This window comes from Haemorhous mexicanus, chromosome 1 (genome assembly GCF_027477595.1).
Source record: "Haemorhous mexicanus isolate bHaeMex1 chromosome 1, bHaeMex1.pri, whole genome shotgun sequence".
Lineage (NCBI taxonomy): Eukaryota > Metazoa > Chordata > Aves > Passeriformes > Fringillidae > Haemorhous > Haemorhous mexicanus.
Genome location: NC_082341.1, coordinates 108,158,813 through 108,180,411, shown reverse-complemented (window position 1 = coordinate 108,180,411; position 21,599 = coordinate 108,158,813). Strand labels below are relative to the sequence as shown.

At 40.3% G+C, this 21,599-nt stretch overlaps 1 protein-coding gene across 2 annotated transcripts in view; it reads left to right on the top strand.

Moving 5' to 3' along the window:
- The first annotated feature begins 5,052 nt into the window (after positions 1-5,052).
- The window catches only part of ARHGAP28 (Rho GTPase activating protein 28), a 76,633-nt gene continuing 60,086 nt past the window's right edge, over positions 5,053-21,599 (top strand). Inside the window, exon 1 of one of the 2 annotated variants that reach the window (XM_059858438.1) lies at positions 5,053-5,334. In XM_059858438.1, coding sequence (XP_059714421.1) covers positions 5,204-5,334 — 131 coding nt within the window. In that variant the 5' untranslated portion in view covers positions 5,053-5,203. Of the gene's footprint in view, positions 5,335-17,557; positions 17,703-21,599 lie in introns of those variants that run through there. The other variant, XM_059858448.1, reaches the window with a different exon arrangement.

Genomic DNA, 21,599 nt, shown 5'->3' with positions numbered 1-21,599 from the left:
GCTTAGAGGAACATTTCAAAGAAGGAAGCAGCCTCTCCCAGTGCTACTTTTCTTAACCACATTACCACTCCTTCATGTAATTTTAACTTACTGCCTCACTACAAAAAAAAACCAGACCACAGCATTCAGCTGTGGATATCAGCTGTCCCAGCTGAAGTGCTCAGATCAACATGTCATGAAGGAGCATAAACCTCATGGATGAATGAAAGGATATGAGCTTTTTCTTAAAGTAAACCTCCAGAAAGCCCTATTGTGGCTGACAGATTAAGGAAGTTTTCTTTTCTGAACATAATTAACATGGGAATAATATATGGGTAGTTTCTTCTGGGCTAAGGAGAAACAACTTTTGAGCTCCTAGAAAATACATGAGGGTCGCTGTTAAGCAAGAAACTGCACAAAGTTCCCTAAATAATATTTTTTCTATACTTTAATATCTTTTTTAGGATAAAAGAAACCATAGTAAATCAATTTTAAAAAGACCATGTTAAAATTCACCAAAATGTGATATATATTTAAATTGAGCCTGGAACTGCAATTTGTGAAGCTATATTTAACAAAGATGAATGGTTTTTTCCATACTTTAATTACAAACCTTTGCAAAACCACCAGTTGCCACAATACCTGATTTCTATCTCTTTGCTTAAATAGCCTAGTTAATTAACCTGCTTTTAAAGGACAAGCAACAGTTTTCTTTGTTGTTTCTGTTCTTGGTTTGAAACGTCAAATCAGAATAACAAAGCTTTTTCTCTATTTTTTTTATTTTTTGATTTATTACTTTTTCAGTGGTATAAAAGCAGTAGGTTTCACCCATGCCCTTACATTCCCTGCTGACCACAACAAGGCACACAAACAGCTCTCCTTTATAGTAAAAAAAAAAGGACTCTAATCCTTCCAGCATCACTAGAATATAAGGTTCAGAGGCTAAACCAAGATTAAAAACTATCCTTCATGACACATAAAATTATCTGAAAGGATATAGGCCTCAAGACACAGTGAAAATTCTTCTGACACAAAGTCTGCCCCTTCTCAGACACTTTTTTCATGTGAATTGGTACTGAGCAGTAGAAGATGCCCACTCCACTGCCCTTGGTTTTCATGCAATGTTTTGCCACTGCTTGTTCTCAGATTATCCAGGTGCTGTCTGCTGACACCAACTCTTTGGTGTGATGAGGCTTTCTGCTCCCCACCCCTCAAACATGCTTCCATCCAAATGAAAACTTAGAGAGAAGTAAGAGATACCCTTTGCCTCCCCTGCCCAACCCTACTCCTCCCAAAAAGATGAAGAAATACAGTGGTTCTGGTTTTGGTTACTTTCATACAGACAAATACAAAATTTTTTCCAAAAGGGATGGGGAAATTTAGACACAGAGCTGGGATGACATTTTTCTATGTATTACTCCACTCATTTCCCCTTGATTTAATAAATGAAAAATGCTGTGCTTTACACAGCTTCCTTATAAAACTTAATCTAACCCAAGCTGAAATTAATCTGGTCCAAAATTAACTTCTGGATTTTGCTAATTTTGTCTAACTTTGCCCAGGGTAATTTAAGCTGGAAATGAGCAATGAAATTCAATATTCAGAGATTTTTGTGTGTTTCCTAGTTCAAAGGGGAATCTTTCACTTTCCAGGAAGGTCTCTTCTTATAATATAATGGTGAATACTCCCTCCCTTCTGTGGGTCTCTTCTTATAATATAATGGTGAATACTCCCTCCATGACAGGATAAGAATCCCTAGATGACAAATCCCATTCCTTTAAGTAATGACACCCCCTTGAACTTGAACAGAAAGGCTGCTTTAAATCTGTTTAAAATGATAGTTCCTTTTGAAGCAATAGGTATTAAATGTGCTATGCAAAGGTTGCCCATCAATTTGCCGCCAAAATTATTATGAATTAACATAATGTAAATAAAAAATTGGTATTAATAACAATAATGCTTTCTTTTTCATTTCAGTAACCTTGAACCAGTGAATTTCTGTGTGTTTATATTCCTTGTATATGGCTGTCACAGATACTCTTCAACAGACGAGCTGAAGCCTTGATCATACAAGTATACAGCCACTAACTTACATTTCTGAAGTAACAGGTCAGTGAAGATTTCTCACTCCCAGTTCTCCAAATTCAGGCCCACTAATCCTTATACAATTATTCTTTATTAATTATTTTGCCAAATGTGTCAAAGTGCAAAGCACTCCCCTTGACAGAAGCACAAAATTTGGAAGCACAAGCCCCTTGCCTACAAAACCCAAGACAGTTGCTCATGGGATCACAGGCCACAGACTCCCCACAGACTCTTCTCTTGTTGCACCTTCACTTTACTGCTTGCCACCAAAAGCATCCTCACAATATTTTTTTTTTCACTAAAAGGGCATTTGCATAGTATTTGAAAGGTCTATAAAGCCATTAACTATCTGAAAAAACAATTAGAATGGTCACAGTCCTGAGCACTTCACAATCTAGTATTCAAAGGAATCTTGCAGAAACACAAACATGTTGGGTTAAAATACTTTCCTACTTGTTTCTATATAAACTAGGAAAATAACTTCTCCATTGGGAGCAAAATTGCTCAGATAGAGCTGGAGTCCAGCTCATGTTGTCTTGTGCACTTTTCCTAAGGCTGTTCACTAGCCCAGTTAAAACTCTGTTCAAAGGCTGATGCGTGTGTCTAGTTAATTTAGCATATTTTTGGGATTTCAATAATATGCAGTTGTCTAACCCCAAGAGCCATTAGGCACATAAACATTTTTAGGTCTTGGTCTGATACATGTCTTTTGGCTGATCAGTTTTCAAAATATCTATTTTTACTTGTGCCAAATAGTCTGCCATTTCCATATATGCCTCCAGTTTGTGCATCAGCACTTTATAAATCTCCAAATAAAACTTTCCATGTTTATTTTTCTTAGAGAGAAATCCCATTTAATAAGTGTGGGCCTCCTTTATTTACATGTATTTTTCTATTGAGATGGTATCTGTATACTTTCTAAGTCATTTTGGTGTTTGAGGGGGTTTATTATGGGAAGAGAAAATAAAATAATACTAAAAATATATTGCATTTCTACTGTGGGCTTTATCTATACATAGCTTAAAGCACATAATCATCACTTTCTGGCTGATGGTACTGCAAAAAGACTAGTGTTATGATAGGAGAGATAAAAGGCCTTCCTGAAGTTAAGCCAATATTTTTTCAGCACGCTGATCTCCAAAGGACACCCACTCCCTTTTTGATGTGTCCTATTTCAGGTGTTTAATTTCTTGAAGTAAATTGTGAAGAACATCCTTAAAGGGTGTCAGCAAATATTTTATAACATACTTTTTTTTTTCTCTCAGATCCTGTTCGATATCTACATTTTGGCTGATTAATATTCAATATACCTATTTGCATTTGGGCCAAGTATAAATTTCTATCAACAATTTACTCCCCCCCATCAGAGAAGGGGATTTCTCACCTTCTGATCCAGGCAGGAAAATGTAAAACCAGGATAGCACTGAATACCCCAGTAATCACAGAACACTGGTAATTGCATTCACCCCAGTCATCACTGGTGGCACCACTGCCTATGGTCCCGATGGTGCTTCCAGAGATAGCTCAGAACCTTCTCCTTCACTTCTATCATCTCTTCATGGCTGCATGGAAGCTCCTAGAAGGCATCCATGCTGTCATTTAAGCAGCCATGATTTTATCCCAGGCAACCTGGCCTGAAAATATTTAATCCAGGATATCTTAACAGCATAGCAAGAGCAGGCTTAGAGGCTCTGTACATTCAAATATTTATGCTTCCTGGGTGGGTCTGGCAAGAAGTGTTGCCAAGTGTACTTTTATCAGTGTCCTACGCTGGCTAATTTAAAATTAACTTGGGCACTGCCTACATGAGTGGCAGCAATGTGTTTGACCGAAACCACCGTGTCCCTCCAGGCAGGGTACCCAGTTCAGGGGGAAGGCAGAGGTGAGATGATCGTTTTGTGATTCCAAACCTGAGCTACTTCACCAGAGAGACTGACAGTGTAATATAGCACTGTATAGCAGTGCTGGAAAGAGCAACCTCACTCAAGGGAGATGCAAAAGGAGACCAACAAGCATTTGGGAGAGAACCTGTGCTCAGGATGCTGCTGGCAGCTGTGACAAAGCTGCACGGAGGTTGGTCTTTCACACCTGTGCTCACAAGGTGCTCAGAGACCTGTGGCCCAATGAGTAAAATTAGGGACATCTTCACATGATTTCATAGGCAGGACAGTAGTTTTCAAGAATTGGCATTTATCAGAAACATTTCTTTAAAAAAAACCCAAAACAAATAAACACTGAAGAAATGGGAGGGTAAAAAAAGGGATTTGCAAATTTTTTTACTTTGTCCGACAGAGTTTTCTCTGAGTATTATTCCAGAATTAAATCCTGGTTGTTCTTCCTGATTGTCTCCTTTTGAGTGAAAAGTACTTAAGTAACGTACAGAGATCAAGTTAAATCATGAAAAACTCTCAAGCATCTTGGTGTGTATTTATTTACAGGATTGCTCCAGATGAACACACACTGTTGTAAAAGTAATTCAGTCATTTTCCAATGCCTTTCAAATTATGTACACAGCCATATCAGACAAAATGAAAGCTCAATCTGTTTTCAGGAGACAGCAAATGCGAATTCCCCGCCATAGGAATGATCCGGAATGTAGGAAATCACAGCTCCCGCTGCTTTTTCCCAGTGATTTAAACGGAGCAGATCCCGCTCGGTTCCTGCATCCCTTGTAAGACTCCCTGCTCCACCAAACCATGTGTTTGCTGTGTTTGAGTAGCACTCTCCACCAGATCGGTTCACTCAGACAAGACCAATTCAGGAACATGAGGAGTAGTAGTACGAATTTGCTGTTAAAAAAAGAAACAGGAAAAATAAAAAAAAGTAAGCAGAGAACTATTGGGGAAAGAAGTAAAAGAAGTAAGAGGTGTTGCGTGCGGGCAGGAAGCGTCCCGGTTTCTCGTTTCCTAGGGACGTAGTAACTTTGCCCGTGAGTTGCTTTGTGGGCGGTGTTTTTGAATTTATGCTAATTCAGCTTCGCTGACAGGGAGAGGAGCCGTGTCCCGGTGCCACAGCTCTGCTGACAGCCGGCAGCGGCGAGCGCTGCCGCCCGGCCGGGCCATGGGCTGGCGCTTGTGACAGGGTCCCTCGCCCGCCCTCGGGTCGCCTGTGTCGCCAGCGGCGGGGCCGACATGTGCCTATGACCATGGAGATGAAGGACTCGGGCAGCGTGGTGCTGACAGCCTACCATCCGCACAGCCCGGCCAGGATCCCGGGCATGGAGCAGAGCTTTGTGCAGGATATCCCCCCCGGCCATTCGCCCAGCAGCAGGTAAAGCCCGAGGGGTGGGGAGCGGTGCCCTGGCCCGGTGTTTTGCCAGGCTCGGACGTGTGCTCTGTGTCAGCCTGAGAGCTCGGACACTCGGGAGCAGCTCGCTCTCGCTCGTTTCGTGTCTCCGCCGGAGAAGTGATCCGGCCCAGGGGTGCAGATTGGAATTGGGAGGGGGAAACACGATTGCCTATGATAAGTCTTGTAAGTCGACAGATCAGGCTGGTTTCCTGGCCAGGATACTCAACAAGACAATCCCTAGGAAAAGAAAGGCACGTGAATCAGCCTTCTGCTCAGATAGTTTAGGACTGTGTTGCCAAAAAGTGAGGTGGTGGGACCGGCTGAGCTTGGCGCTCGGAAAGTTGATTCTGGCTTTGGTTTAGAGGATTATTTAATTCCTTCTCCGTTCACTCGCCGGGTCAGAACCAACCCTTGTGCTTCTCTCTGTGAAACTGAGGTTGCCTCTTTTGCTTTGCACACACAATGGGGGCTGCATCGCTGAAGACTTAGTCTAAATACGAAAATTCCTTTGTGTTGCAGGAAACTAGGTACTGTCCTAATTAATGCAGTCGCGTGTATGTTTACCTTCCTGCCTTGTAAGAATGCATGTCTTTGCACAGTTCAAAACCAAGCGGTTTGAGCAGTTTTACTACTTTAGAAAATCTGATCTTTCTCCTAAACGTACATATCTGAGTTTTGCAACTTTCTCCAAAAGAAGTGATATTAAAGTTCATACTGTAAAAAGTTGAAGAAAGTAGCAAGTCTTGCATTATGGCTTGACTGAAAAAATAAGAACTAAAGTCTAAAGAGACAGCAGATGACATTATCCCCGTGAATTAAGTCTGTGTCTTCTCTTAATAAAAATATTGATATTTACTTCATATTGTTTATTTATAGCCCAATAGCTATTTTGTTTTCAATGTCATTATTTAGATTAGCTGCATCTTCCTGTTCTTTGTGCGTTTCCCTGGCTGTCCCATAAAGATAACTCCTTTGTTCTGGTAAACTGCTATTGGAGAGCAGTACCAAAATACACAATTACATGTTGAGAAAAGGAACGGAGTCTGGGCTTTCAGATGCAGTAAGAATGGCATTTGCTACTCAAAACAGAGAGCAGTGGTTTGGCATTGAGTTACAGAGAAACGTAGTGTTTTTCCCTGTGCTCTTCCCTTCAGAAGAGCACTAAACTCAAGCTCCCGTTAAGTTTGTGAGCAACAGAAATGTGGTGTTTTGCTGTTTCTCTTGTAGGTGTGCTAATTGTTTTGAAATGCACTTGAAGCTTAAACTCGGTGTGTCTGAGAGTTTAAATCACACACACAAATCACATACATATCACCTACAAAAAGCAGAAGTGCCAATTACAGTTCCTGAAAGAAAAGAACTAAAGCAGATCCTGACATTTTGACGAGGAACATATTTTGGAAGCTCCTGCCATGAGCCAAAGCCATGTGTCTCTCTCTGTGTCTACATATCCATAAGATTTTGGTGCTGTCTCCCCTTTCTTGTCCTCAACTTCCTGCAGCTGTCTAATAACAATGGCCAAATTCTGCCATATGGGTAGTCAGTGGCTGTCTGAGTTTCCAAAGCCTGTTCAAGAGAGAGATTTTATTAACCCAGCATGAAGTCCTCTGGAATGCAGAACCCATGAAGGCAAATGCACTGAGTGTTTTAGCAAATGGTAAAATAGGCTCTGCCTTAATCCCTACTTCATCTTCTAAGAAGTCTCTCCTGGACTGCATTTTCTGTATAGTTTCCTCTGCCACCATCCTAATGCAAGAGCTTTTATTATAGGTTCTGTCTGGTGTTCCTTGATCCCTAGGGCAGCTACCCACACTATGGCATGTTAACCTTAACTCTTAACCTCCTTAACTCTTCAGGAAAATCATTCAAAAGAGCATTAAAAGAACAGAGATGTCACCCTTTTCTTGTTTGATAACAAAAACAGTTGGGACCCAGAGCCTGAAGTCGGCTGCTTAAGTTACATGTAACTCTAAAGCCAGTCTGTGTTTGAGATGTTTACCCATGAGAATACAATCTGTCTTGGATATTAGCCTTTAATTTGGTAAACTGCTGACCAATTCTCTCTCCTCTTAGGAATCAAGATACTTCATTTTCCTTCTTCTTCTCATAACATTTTGCTTGCTTTAGAGTGATGCACTCTTTATATTAGAATAGCTCCACTCACTGGAGTCAGGCTTGGAGTTGTCTTCCAGCTGTTTTCTTTTGCAAAAATTTTCCCTTTGGAAACCTTCTGATCAGAGTTTTCTCACAAAAAGTGGAATCTAATGCAGCCTCAGCCAGCAATTAACTGCACCACTCCCCACCATTAAAAAAGACACTGATAAAAAAGAAGGAAAGATTTAAGTAACCATTATAAGCCCCTAAACAAATGAGTAATCTTGAACACTCTTGACAATCCAGACACACAGCTGAGAAGCCCATCTACATGAAGGGTTACACTAACAGATGCATCAGACCACTTGGATTCATATTCATGCCCAACTCTCACAGTGCATTTCTAAAACACACTGCCAGCATCAGGGTCAGTATGAAGTGTAGCAGCTGCAAGCATTTCCATTTCTAAGCCCAGTGGGTGTATACCCCATAATAAGTTAGGGGATAGTAGCTGGTGGGCTGTAAAGGGAACAGGAGAAAATTTGCTTAAATTGCTTTGAATGGAGGATGGATCAGTGTGCAGTGAAGGATGGGAAATTCATAGAATTAATGAAGAGGAGAGTGGGATGAAAATTTGACTGCATAATGATGCCATCGCCAGTTTGCAAAGAAGAATTCTAGCTTCCAAATGTAGCATTGGATAATATCAATAAAGTGGTTAAGAAAGGGACCACAGATTCCACCCATCCTCCAGAGCAAGAGTTCATCAGAGGGACTAAAGACTTAAATATCTTGACTTCAGTTATCCATATAGCTAAATTCTATCTCTCTCCATTTGTTGCATCTTGCAGACTTATTTAACCCATTCTATGCATGGGCTGGGGTGAGCCCTGAAAACCTCACTGTTGAGTATCCTAGAGTTCCAGGAGAATTCTCCAGACAAACCTTCCTTTAATGCTAATATAACTAGAAAGTTCTTTTTCCTTTTTCTCGTGGGATATTAAGGTCTCTTTCCTTAGTTTGCCATCTGCTTTTATGTGCATTTTATAGATGTTTATAGTAGTCGTATCTTTTTTTTATTTATTGCTTGTGAGAATGAGGTGTTGGGGAGATCTCTGTTTTGTTTGCTTGGAAGTCAGGCTAGCTCTACAGCATATGAGTATAGTGGGAAAAATTCCTGTTCTTGTGGCAACCCCGTCACTCTTTTTTTAATCCTGTTTATTAGAAAATAGATGTCACAAATACCAGCACCAAAGAACCCAGAATATCACACTATGCCTGTCAATACAGGTTCTGTCTCAATGCAAAGGTGAAAGTGCTGATTTGTGTTACATAATGGTCAATTTTGGCTTCCTCATTTCAGAGAATGAAGGACTTTGTAGTTGTGCACAAATACTGCTCCTGGGTTATACAGAGGAAAAGTGGGGCCATGGCCATATGTCTTTCTCACATCCCCTTTTTATCCTGTTAGGAGTAGCTAGGAGGAGTTATTCCTGTGCTCAGAGGAAACAGGCATGACCTCTATGCCAAATGGCCAGAGAGCTCTCTAAGGTAATTATGCAATTAGGGGAAGACAAAGCATTCCTAAGTGAGTCATGCTCCAGCTTTCCTTGACTCCAGTATGATAATTGGTGTGTTCCTTTGTTTGCTACCAGCACATCTACCAGCAAAGAACTCATCCTGCACTGCAAATCACATTTTTACTGCAATGAGTTGCTGTCACTTATGTGTGCATGAAATAAGAATTAGGGGAAAGAAAAAGAATGTTCATAGACTTTGTTCCTGCAGAATGGTGTGAGAACAGCTTTTAAAGTGCACATTAAGCTTTTTATACATGGAGTAACCTTTTCAATCAATAATCATGCAAAGAGCATCATATATACTACCAAACCTAGGAGCTTGCTGCATAGGTAAAGGACAAAGTAGATGTCAGCACTATTGATCAACACAGCCACGAGCCCTTCCTACAGTCTTCCCTAGCCAACTGCAAGTCTGGTACTTCCAGTTGTTTCAGAGAAATGCCTTCCCAATCTCCTTGCATTCACCATGTCTCACTCCTCCTGCTGTCATGGGGGTGACTTTCAGGCAGACACCACTAAACCAGAGTCAAAAAAGAACAGGAATATTTTCTATATTGCTTGAAAAATACTGTGTGGATTGAGTTTCCTGCTGGCAACTTCCAGGATCCCTGCTCTCCAAGTCTAACGCTTGCAGAGTTGGAGCTGAGGGTCAAGTCATTACACTGGACAGGCATGACACCAGATTGTTTTGTAGGATTCATTCCTCCTTGCAAGCCTCAAGATACTACAGATATATGTCAAGGTGAGGTAAAGTGTCCTGAAATAATTCCCTGGAAGGAATACAACCACAGGAGGAGTCTTTATGCACCAAAATTTGTATTGTGTCAGCAGGAGCTATGTGAACAGCTCAGGTTTTATCCCAACAGAAGCAGATTTTATCACACTGAAGTAAGGTCTGTAAGCCCCGGGGCCAGGTGATCTGGGTTGGATTTCTGTCAGGGCTGATTGAGCAGCTCCCCAGCTCAGTTGTGTACAAGTGATGTCAAAAATGTCTTCTTGGTGATGCAGGATAAACAACCTTAACTATTTTGGATGTTTATCTCACCTTATCATAAACATACCCAGAAGACAAAAATAGAAATCTGGTTCCTTTTCCACAGCAAATCTTGACATGACTTGAGCCTTTTGCAGTAACTTGGTCTCCAAAGCTATGAATTTAAAATTTTAAAATGTACTAAATGAAAATCCCACAAATCAGTAGCCTAGGAAAAAATAGCATTGGCACCAGCTGCACAAAAAATAAATTTTATGGAAAAAATAACCCTTGTTGCAACTTATAGAAGCTTTCTAAAATATGATTTTTAAAGTATATTTTTATAGATGCTAAGAAGGATACTTCTTAATAAAATATTTACCAGGAGGATGCATATAAATAAGTCAGACAATAGTAGACACGCTTTTCCTGTAGGTTTTAGAAATATCCTTGTCCTCTGGGAGCCACACTGAGGAATGTAGTATTTATAGCCAGCTCCTCATGTTATGGTTGAAACTAGAGTTGGCTTCTCTGGTTTCTTTTCAGTTTGGTGCTCCTGCTGCTCTCCCTGGTACCTCCATATGTAGAGCTAATGAAAAACATCTGGCACTGTCCCTTTGATCATTTTGTTGGGTTGAGCATTTAGCCAGCTGCCCCATTCATTTTTAACTAAGTCACTTATCTCTGGTTACATGAGTGTTGGAGCTGCCTGCAAAAAAAAAAAAGAGTAGGACCTGAGAGCCCTGCATGCCCTACACAGACATGTTCAGATTGCATCTGGCAGTCTGACATCACTGGCATAACAAACTGCCAGGAATCCACAACCTTAGTGTTACTTTTGCACAGGAGATCATATTAATTCAGTGCAAATGTGTGGAAAATGTGGAGGGGTGACAACTGCGAGACGACTGTGGAGTACTAGTTAAAGTACTTAGCTAGAGCAGGATCTGAAAAGCATCTGGTTAGTGCTGTACAAATATAGAATCACATCCTGAAATAGTGTGGGGTATCCACAGCAAACAGCCAAGCTGACATCCTGAATTTCAGCTAACCACAGCAGAACAGCCATTTGGCCCTGCACTGCGATGCTTAGCTCCAGCTGGCCATGCAGCACAGCAGAGCCAGCCCAGCTGGCAGCACATCTGCCAGAGGGGCAGGACCATGCTCTCTGCAGCCTTCAGGTACCACCATGTGGGTGCATTCAAAGAGCACCAAAGAGGTGCCCAGAGAATAGAACCCAGAGTCCCATCTCAAAGTGGTGACTGAAGCAAAGCATCCTACCTGGCATTTTGGCCTCCATTTTCCTGCCTCCTACTTTCTCTCTCAGTGGAAATCAGCTCATATCACCCTGGTCTTCCAAGTCCTGTCTGAGTGCTAGGGACTCGGAACAGGGAGACAAAAAACAATACAAGGGGGTGGGAAGAAGAGGGGAGCACAGGAGGACACGAGATGGACCACATTCTTAGGTGTATTACCTGCTTCTCATCCTTGTGTGCAAATAAAAGGACCTGGAGGCAGAAAATAAATAACTCATAAATGTTGTTTTGTGGTGGGGAAATTTACAGCTGGGCCTCAAGCCCCACCAAACACATGGGGTTTGGAATGGCATTTAAGTAGTGATTTTGAAATCAAAACATGAAATGGTTTAAAAGACAGGTTGCTTGAAAAAGTGCTCTATCACCCTGAAGGACTATTTCAGCAGAGATCAGCAGAAGTGCTTGAGTTGGCATCCCTTGTAATTAATGCAAGGAAAAGATTGATGATCTGTGAGGGATCCCTCATTTCTGTAATTCATTTTTTCCCCTGCCATATCTCAACTTTCCAGACACTGACAGAGTCTCTGAGGAGAGTGGAATAAACACTGGAGCAGGGAGCCTTTTATCAGTTTGTTTGTTTAAATACAGTTACTTTCTCTTATTTAGGATGCTGTGTAACACTCAGCTACTGTAGGTCTGTGGGATTTTCAGATGGGTAAAATCATCCAGTTTAGGGTGGACTTATGTTGAGTGCTTAGGCAGAAGGCAGGCCTTTTTTAAAATCTCTTGGTGCAGAAGGCCCTCTGAGCAGATAAAGAGCAAGATAATGACCGTAAGTCTTTTTGTGGAAGGTAGAAGAGCCCTACCAGAGAGAGACAGAGGAGAACAAGTATATATGGAGAACAAATATCAGGTGTACAAGTCCAGCTGTGTTGACATCATTAACCAGATGAAAGACAAGTAAAGCAAGAGACAAGCCAGGGAATGGTGTTTTAAACACCTGTGCATGAAACCTCAGGACATCAGCTATCAGGTCACTCTCACAATTTACGACCAGAGATGGAAGAAGCTCTAGAGCTGTAAGGTTTCATATTTTACTAGAGTTAATAAAAAAAACCCCTAGACTGGGTTTTTTTCAAATGGTCAGACTTGGGAAGGGCATAAGAAATGTATAAAGGCCTGAATTTGACTCATGGAATAGCAGGTTCTTTGCTAACTATACCCCTGCAGAGTCCCTGATAGCTGGACCCTGTGTTAATCAATGCAAAATGTAGGTATGGCAGTGGAGAGCCTCCTTAATATCAGTTTCTTTTTTTCTGGCTAATGAAAACTCAGAGCAAAATACCATCCAATCATGTTTTCTGGCCCAGTGATTATCATACCTAGTGGTCAAGAGGGAATTTAGAACTGAGAATGACAGATCCTTTTTAAGGTTAACCTTGGTATAAGAGCAAGAACTGGATCGTTGTAGCATTCAAGCCAATATGAATTAGTCCTTTTTTTTTATTCTAGTTTAATAAAACATCAGTAATAAATCAGGCAGTGAAACAGCAAGTGGGATATGAGTCTTGTTTGTACATATGGACTGAATTAAAGGACACTTAGGTGTAGTTATAGAGGAATTACTCTGAATTTAGTAGAAATGGAATAAGTCATTAGAGCTCATATATTTTTGTCAATAATTTAACTTACAGGGCATGATTTGATTATGCTATCTCCTGTCTCAAGTCAGGCTGACTTCTTTAACAGTATTCTTGTAGAAAAGGTCATCCATATAAAGTCTTAGATAATTAAAACATAACAGTGACTAGGCCTGTCATCTTTTTGCAGCACTTCCCTCCGTTACTCAAATATTTTGAAAACTTGTGTTCTAATATTTGTCTGGATGTATCAGAGATGATTATAAAATCTTTGCTGTAAATACAGGTGAAACACAGAGCACGGGGTCCTAGGGCATTCTGTGAAGATTTTTTTCAGACTCAGCTGTCCTTGGCCTTTTCGGGCCAGATGGTGCCCATGTCGTGCATGTGCCAGGAGGTGAATGGAAGCAGAGAGTTTATCCTGATGAACAGAGACAAGGGAAGCCTTGGCACTCAATCTGCAGCACTTTAAATTGCAAGTGCTCACTTTTGGAGAGAGGGTGGGGAGAAGGAAGCCAGGACAGCCTTCCAGGCACAGGAAAGAGATCTTTTAAGTACATGGAAATCTTTTGTCACCTGTTGAAACAATTAGTGTCTGCCTCATATGAGGTCTTTCTTACATCTTCCACTCAGAGGATGCATTTCACTTTAAGACCCTGTGATCTGCTGCAATTCTTTGATGCTGCCTTGTTTGCTTGCTTCCTTCCCTTCTTTCTTTCAATTAGCAAAAGCAATTAACCCATGAGAATTTTAACATTATGGGTAATTTGAATTTTTGGGAAGTGTCCGTTTATTCTAATTTACCTGTGTGTGTAGAATATGTGCAAGCCCATAGATGGAGCATGAAGTTTATGGTTACCTGTATGTCATTGACAATTCACAGAGTATATGGCAAACATTAGAATTACTTGTCCTACAAGTCAAATATTAACTGGAATTTTCTTCAAGCATATTTGTTCAAACCATCTGTTGCCTCTGAGAAAGCGTAGCAATTTAAAATAAACAAACAAGAGAACCTAGAAAGCTCTTTTTGAAGAGCTTTCTTCATCATACAGGACCTCCATGTTCTGTATTTAGGAAGCACACCACATATTTTTGGGAGAGACGTTGATTCTGCAGCTATTTTGTGTGGTCCAAATGCATTTCATCCTGAATGAACTCCATCTCTTACGCCTTTTTTTTAACTACTAAATTTGTTTTACAAGATTTAGCTAACCCTGGCCTGAAGCTAACTGTGCCACACTCAGCAGTGCAGTATGATCATACGAGCCAAAACAGCTTGCTCCAGTCTACACTGAACACAAGCAAATCTGCAGTTAATTGCCTCACATGTCGTGCAACAGTAAATCACTAGTTTTAAGTAATCATGCATTTGTACATGGAGTTTATTGTCATAGGATGTCCTTGGAGGCTCATTTTCTCTTTCCAGATTCAAACATGAGGTATGATATTCGTGTGGATAACAAGGATGTCTATGATTAACACTTAGTGCTATCAAGAATTCTGAAAGATACAGTTAAGTTGTAATTTTCAGAGGTAACCTTCTCCTCCTTACATGAAATTTTTTGAAGTAAGAAGGATGTGTATTGCTTTTTTATTTCAAAGTATTTTTTTTGCTCTCAGACACAGGACGCTGGACTTTGTGTACTATTAGTATTTAGGCCCAGCTGTGATGTCTGTATTCTACTGAAAATCTGCATTACAGGCAAAAAAGAACCAAATAAAGCAACGAAAAGAAAATATAAAACCGAAGAGATTCAGTCTGACATCATATGGTTTAACAGCAAGATATTAAATTCGTGGTTTTAGTGGATATCAAGATTGCCACGTAATGACTGCACACAGGAATTCAGAACATACTTTCATGGGGTGGCTGCAAGCAAATCTGAGCTCCTGTGTCCAGGAGCTGTAGGGCCACGTTAGCACTGAGTTTTTGCCCAAGCCAAAAACCAGCCATGGTGACACACCACCTCAGCTGCTGGCTTCTGGCCCTGGGAAGCCTGTGTCCATCCCACTGACACGGCAGTAGGAAACTTGAAGGCTGGAATTCAAAGTGTTTAAACTAATGCTTCAGGACTGATAAGGGAAAAAAAAAAAAAGGGTATGTGTTTTGCTGAACAGGCCACTCTGCTGATTAATAGGTTAGGTTGGGTATTTTCAGGTTGAGGTACATAAACAGGTATAAAGTTACAATGCATTTTTCTCAAATGCTTTGCAGCCTGGAAGGGAAGCTTTACCCAACTTACTTGAACCATAGCAGAATAACTTGGTTTTTTGTGCAAATTAGATTCCTGCAAGGGAAAAGGACATGAAAAAGGAGTGCTGCTTGTGATACTCACTTAGAAAAGCTTATTGACAACAATATGAAAGTGTTCGTCATCTGAATCCCTGTAGACTCCAGCAGAACAATCAAGGGTACAGCAGGGATCCAGCGCTAGCTCTGATGAATAATTTTAAAGAAGATTTTACATTTTTGTTAGGTTAGATTTTTTTCCCCTTAAGCTTAGGTAATCCATCTGAAAAGTAGAGTTCTGATTTTCTGGAAGAATAGAGCTTGAAAACCTTTTATTGACTGAGGTCAGTCAGCATCTGAATATCCATTAGAATCTCTTCTCTAATTAAATTCCATCAGTTGGATCAGAAATACGATGATGTTCAGAAACTGCATTGAGCCACATTCAAACACTAAGTAAATAAGGTTTGTAATCTTTATTCTTGAACTGTCAGTTCAGCCTTTGGTTTCTGAATCATTTCATGGCATTGATCTAGTGCTTCAGTTATGCTGGAAATGACACTGACCACTGCAAAAGTGGGTGGAAAAACGTCATTCAGCAGTCAGCTGGGTATATCTGCTGAAAGTATGTCTGTAATTTTGTGAAGGAGATGGTGTTACTAAGAACAGATTGGTTTCTGAGGCTGCCTTGAATCCAGCCAGCTGTAGTTAAACCCTCAAAGGCTGACAAAGTGCATTCCTAATTATATCAGTGGAGTGGATGGCTAGATTAAGTTACCTCCTTTGAGACTATTGGTGATGAGTTTCCATCACTGGGGTAGATTTTGTATTTCATACAAACCAAGGGGACCTCAGGCTGTGCAACAGTAGGAATGATCCAAATTCTGACATGGTACATATGGACCTGCAGGGCTACCCTAAAGCCCACAAACAGCCATATCCCTTTAATTCACTGGACATAATGATAACATGAGATAAGCAATCTTTGAAGACTTTGAATAAATTTGAACTTAGTATGGGATTAATCTTTGAAATGAAGTACACCAGTTTGCACCAGATACCAGAAAATAACAGGAAAATCATAGACAGTGGGAAGAGTTTTTCTGGTATCTTTAGAGAAAACACATATTTATGGCTTTGGCCATCTTCACAGGGTCTTAAAACACTCACTGACATCAGTATGCTTAAGCGGCTGGTATAGCTGAAGATAATAAGCTCAGTGTTTATTTTTCTGTACTTTTCTGTGATCTGTATCTAGTTAAAAACTTAATTAATAACGCTTTTCCATCATTTTTAACTACCTATAAAATTAGTAAGGCCCTGTAATGTGGTTATAGCAGACCAAACTTACCATCTCCTGAAGATCACTTGAAAGCAATGAGTAGATCTCAGGGATAAACAATGAACAACACATCCTTACGTACAGTGAGACGAGTAACCTATTCTTACAGAAGGGAAGGAAACCTCTTAATCTTAGCTATCAATTTCATATTTGATGGAAAGAGTTTGCTCAGTTTGCAAGACTGCTGTTCTGCATTTTATATTTGGGAGACATAAGGAAAATTCCTCTTTGCTTGAGCTGAGATTTCTACCCTTTCTTAAACCATGATATCTAAAGCCAGAGAGACTGCCCAGTGCTCTGTTCATGACACCTGGAAAATCCTGTTTAGAGTTAGGTGCTGTGGTGGGCTGATCAGATAAGACACTCTGGAGGAGAGTACATGTTTGTTTTAACTATTGAACTGTGAAGACTAGATAGGGTTGAATCTTTGGATTACAAATGTAATTGACATCTCGCCACACTGAAAGTCAGACCTAGAACTCCTCCTGGTGACAGTAGGCTTTGGGCTTGCCTCTGAAGATCTAGATGGCCTGTGTCTGCATTCTGTGACTGACTGTGTCTTCAATACATGTTGCAGTTCTTCTTTTTTGTCATTTATCCTATTCACTCCATTCTCTTATTTAGGAACTCCTAAATTCCTCATGAGGATGAATCAGGTATTGAATTTCTCTGTAATTGCATTTCTGTTGCACCCACTTTGTGCATTTGTTGGACTTTGATGAAAAACAATGAACGTAGCCAAAAACTACTGAGCTACACAGGAAAGATAATTGAGTGGGGCAATTCTGTAATGGTCACTCATGATGGAAAAACTTAGCAAGTTCAATGGGATATTTTTCCTTTCAGATTCATCACAGTCACTTTTTTGGATTGCACTCAGAGAAATATACTTACAAATGGAAATATTATCACAAGTTAGCACTGGACCCCAAAATCCAAACAAAACAATGAAGCAACACAGACTTTCCTTCCTATTCTGATTGCATCACTGGAACCACTGCCTAATAAAGGGATTTTGTTTGAAAAAACTTCCTTCTGTGTTTTTTTACAGTGCTGTGTGTCTGCATTCCTGTTCATTTGTATGCGTGATTAGCTGAAATCAAATACAATGATGCAGATCTCCAAGCAGCTATAAAAACTGAAAGTGAGCAATACTAACAGAAAAAATTTTCTACATTGCAATCTTCATGGGAATTGCTGTGCAGAAAACAAAAGACCTGATGCAAAATCATGTATGTGTTTTTCCTTCATCTTATTTTGTCGTTTTGTAAGAGAAGTTTACTTTTTAGTGGACTTCAAATATTCTTGTGAACAGGTAACAAAGGATGTACTGTTTGTGCCTCTGCCTCATGCACAGCTGTCCTCTGGCCAGCAGCCTGAAAGACATAGCTAGATTTTAAGAAATTCTGTAAGTATTACTTGTGATAAATTTTTTCCTCTACCTGTGATATTCTGTGTGCTTTTGGAATTACTTTTGACTTTTGCTGAGTTAGTCTTGTGGTTTTGGAATCAGTCCTGTAGGTTTTAAGAATGGGGAAGGTGTTTTGGTTTTTGCAGGTGATGTTGTATCTTCTAAAAATGAATCATTGAATTGATTCTGATTATAGACATCAATTGAAATGAATAGAAATATATAGATATATAATTTTAGGTGCCTAAGATAAGAAGATTGATGAAGATCTGTGTCATCCTATCTGTATATTCAGAATGTATCATTTACGTAAAGATAAAAGAAAATAATGCAGTACACATCTGAACCTTAAGCAAGAAAACTTCCAATCATTAATAGAATCTAAAGGAACTTAGAAGAAAACTCAAAAGTTAGGGGTAAAGTGGCAATTACTTAATAAGAAGTAGATAAGTAAAAAGGAAAACATACCTAAGATCTACTTGAATGGCTATTCCACAAGTGCCTCTTGCTTGGTAGTGGAGGGATTTTTTTGCATTTGCCTTGTTGTTGACAAAATCTTGGCTAGTCTTTCTTTGAAAATGGGTAATATTTGACAGCATTGGAAGAGATCTTTCTGAGTAGGTAAACTTTTCTATTACTAAGCAGTAAAGTGAAGGATAGACTAAAACCATGATGAAAGTAGATGAAAGATCATCAAAATTCTTTAGCTGAGGCTTGTTCTTGAATTCAGGGGTTTGTTTTGATGTGGTGCTTTACTTAAATTACTGATTTAATCATGCACTTGTTGAAATTAAAGCTGTTGAAAAGTTTTGTGATTGGATTATGTGGAAAAGAATGTTTGTGACTTGAATATTGAATAGGGATTGTAGAAATTGTTGCTTAGAAGTCTGAACGAGTAACTGAAACACATGTTACTGGGCATTTTCACAAAGAAAGCATTTGAAAGTACACATTCATAGCAGATGTGATGGCAGAAGTTTTTTGACTGATTCTGTACATTTCTTTGATGCAACCCTTGAAATGCCAACAGCCAAATGATTTACTGCACTGTATTTGAGTTTGGACTGCTATCCTATACAATATGTAAATAGGAAAGTCCTGCTTCCCTGGAAATTATGATAAGACCGTAGCTTCTTGGTTAGCTGTGACTGACCTCATGCTAATATCCAATGTTTGCCTAACAAAAATGAAATTAATTTGTTTTGCATGGAAAAAGCCATCAGATAATATCTTGAGTCGAAAGCCTTGACTTAGACACATGTACTGTCTGTACTATAGAAACTTTTATGATTCACTGTATTTCTAAGTACTTTGAACATTTTTTGATGGATGGGCTGATTTAATCCCTTTGACAAGATAAATAATGAGAGCAGCTCTGTGGCTCCTCTGAGTTGCTGTGGTTGTCTAATTTTCATTGGACACAAACTTTATCGTAAACTTACTCTGAGTGGCACTCACCCTGTGTTTCCTGCGAGGTTTGCTGGACTTGATTTGTGCATTGTTAGTCATATTCTCTTTCATATAGAAATGTTCTGTACAAAATTGTTGGGTTGTACTTTTTTCACAGATGGAGACCTAGGGCAATTAATTACATTGTCCAGTTGCTCATGAAGGGCAAATTCAGGTGACTTCTAAGCTTGACTGTGGGCTGTGCCAGGGCATGCTCTGGGGTTCTCCTGACCATTTCCCCAGCTCATATCATTGCCTTAAAATGTTACACTGAAGCCAGAAAACTTTCCCTGTCAGTTCTCAGAACTGCAGCTCTACAGCAAATCTATGAACAGAAGGTGTAGGAGAACCAAAGAAAAACCTGCCCATAGACTGGTGTTCCTCCTGCAGTTGTGACAACTGCATCTATGGGACCACTTTCTGGAGGGCAGCTCTAGAGGACTAGGCAGTCCACAAAAGCCAAATGGCTTAGTTTCTGTTTGTTCCCTGCTTGATCAAAAGTTATTGTCAAATCCCCACCAAACTCATAGGTTCTGTCTGGTAGTCAGCTATCCCCAAACTACTTTCATTCTTTCCTAGTCTGTTGGGACTCAGAATCACAACCAAGTTGTGATGACGAAACAAACTGCCACTTACACTGTGAGCTTTTATAACCATTTAGGGACTTGCTCGTAGCGCATGGCTAATAAAAAGTAACTTAACTAGGCTTTTACTTCTTTCATGACAGAATTACTTTGAATTATGTCACATTTGCCATTGACAAAACTTTCACATGGCAGTTAATATAGCTCGGTTGCTAATTAGGAACTTTTCCGGCAATAGCAATAGCATTATTTGTCTTAACTCTTATAATTATATTCATCTGAAACTCCTTTCCCTGGACCACAAGAAATCCACAACTACACCTAAGAAAAGATTTTTCTTGGATGATACATAGATGTAGAATCAAGGGGCATTACTGCTTCCTCCAGTCTCCACCATCAACTTTTGTGATAGGAAAATCTACGTTTCTCAAAAGTTCCAGGTCATGGTAGTCAGCTCTCAGCTTCTTACATAACAGCACAGCAGCAGGAATTGTCACTAAAATTATTATCCAGTGAAGTTTAATTTATATTGGCCAATTCACTGGCATTATCCTTCATCAGTTCAGGATCCACAGCAGAAATAACTTTGAGAATGAAAGCTCTGAGAACACATGTTAAGTTCATCTAAAATTTCTCTCCAAGGCCAGGAGAAGATTAATGCAGTCTTGAAAGCAAAGGTCTGGCGCCTCCGTCAGCTCCTTTTCCAGTTGCCTGAATGCTGAAATGATCACAGAAATTTCCTCTTCAGTCTTAACTGCACAACCCACACACATGCACAGCTCCAACAAAGTGATGACTTGCAGCCTGTGCAAAAACACCCCTAACCTGCCTGGCAGCCAGCTGGCGTGCCCTAATCCAAGCTCTGAGGCTCGGACTTGAGCCCAGGCTGCTCTGTCTTGAGAGCCAGCAGTGCCAGCAGTGCAGAGAAGGAGGCACGTGTCCCACCTCGGCTGGAGCCCACATCCTCCCTTCAGCAAAGTGGCTCCAGCTAGGACAGCTTCCAGGAGAGCAGTGCTCAGTTTCAAAAACATCCACGTAAAAACTGGCCTCTGCACAAATCACAAGTCTGAGGAAGTTCTGGAGATAGTTGTAACCATGCTGGAAAGGAAAAAGGGGAAAGCCATGAGCTTGTTTAAAAAAACAAAGCAGCAACTAGAATTTGATTTTTTTTCCTGCTGCCTCCTGGCAGGTGACCTCTGTGGATGCATGAGTGCTGAACCCTGCCTGGCAGCATTCTCACTTCAGATCAGTTTGAGCCCAGTTGATAAACAGGCAGAAAGCTGCCTTCCACTCTTCCTGCTCAGCCATCCTACCTGCCCCCATCCCCAGAAAACCACAAGGCATTAAAATAACCTCTGATGCAGGCACTGATTCTCTCAAGTACAGTAGCACACTCAACACGTGTTTGGAGAGCTCATTAGACGACAGTCAGCATTTTCTTTCCTTCAGCAGCTCCAGACTCCTGATGGTCCTTTTCCAAGCACTACTGATTTAAAAAAAAAAAAACAAGCAGCCACTTTCCCAACTCTTGCTTTAACTCTGTACTTGCGAAAAGGTGATAAGGGGCAATTTCAGTGCATTGCCCTCCTCTGCTAGTACACAAGAATTGTTTTATAGGAAAGGCAGAGCAAAAAGGAGAACAAGGAGAAAAGGGGAGAGAGAGATTAAAATGCAAAGTAAATAAC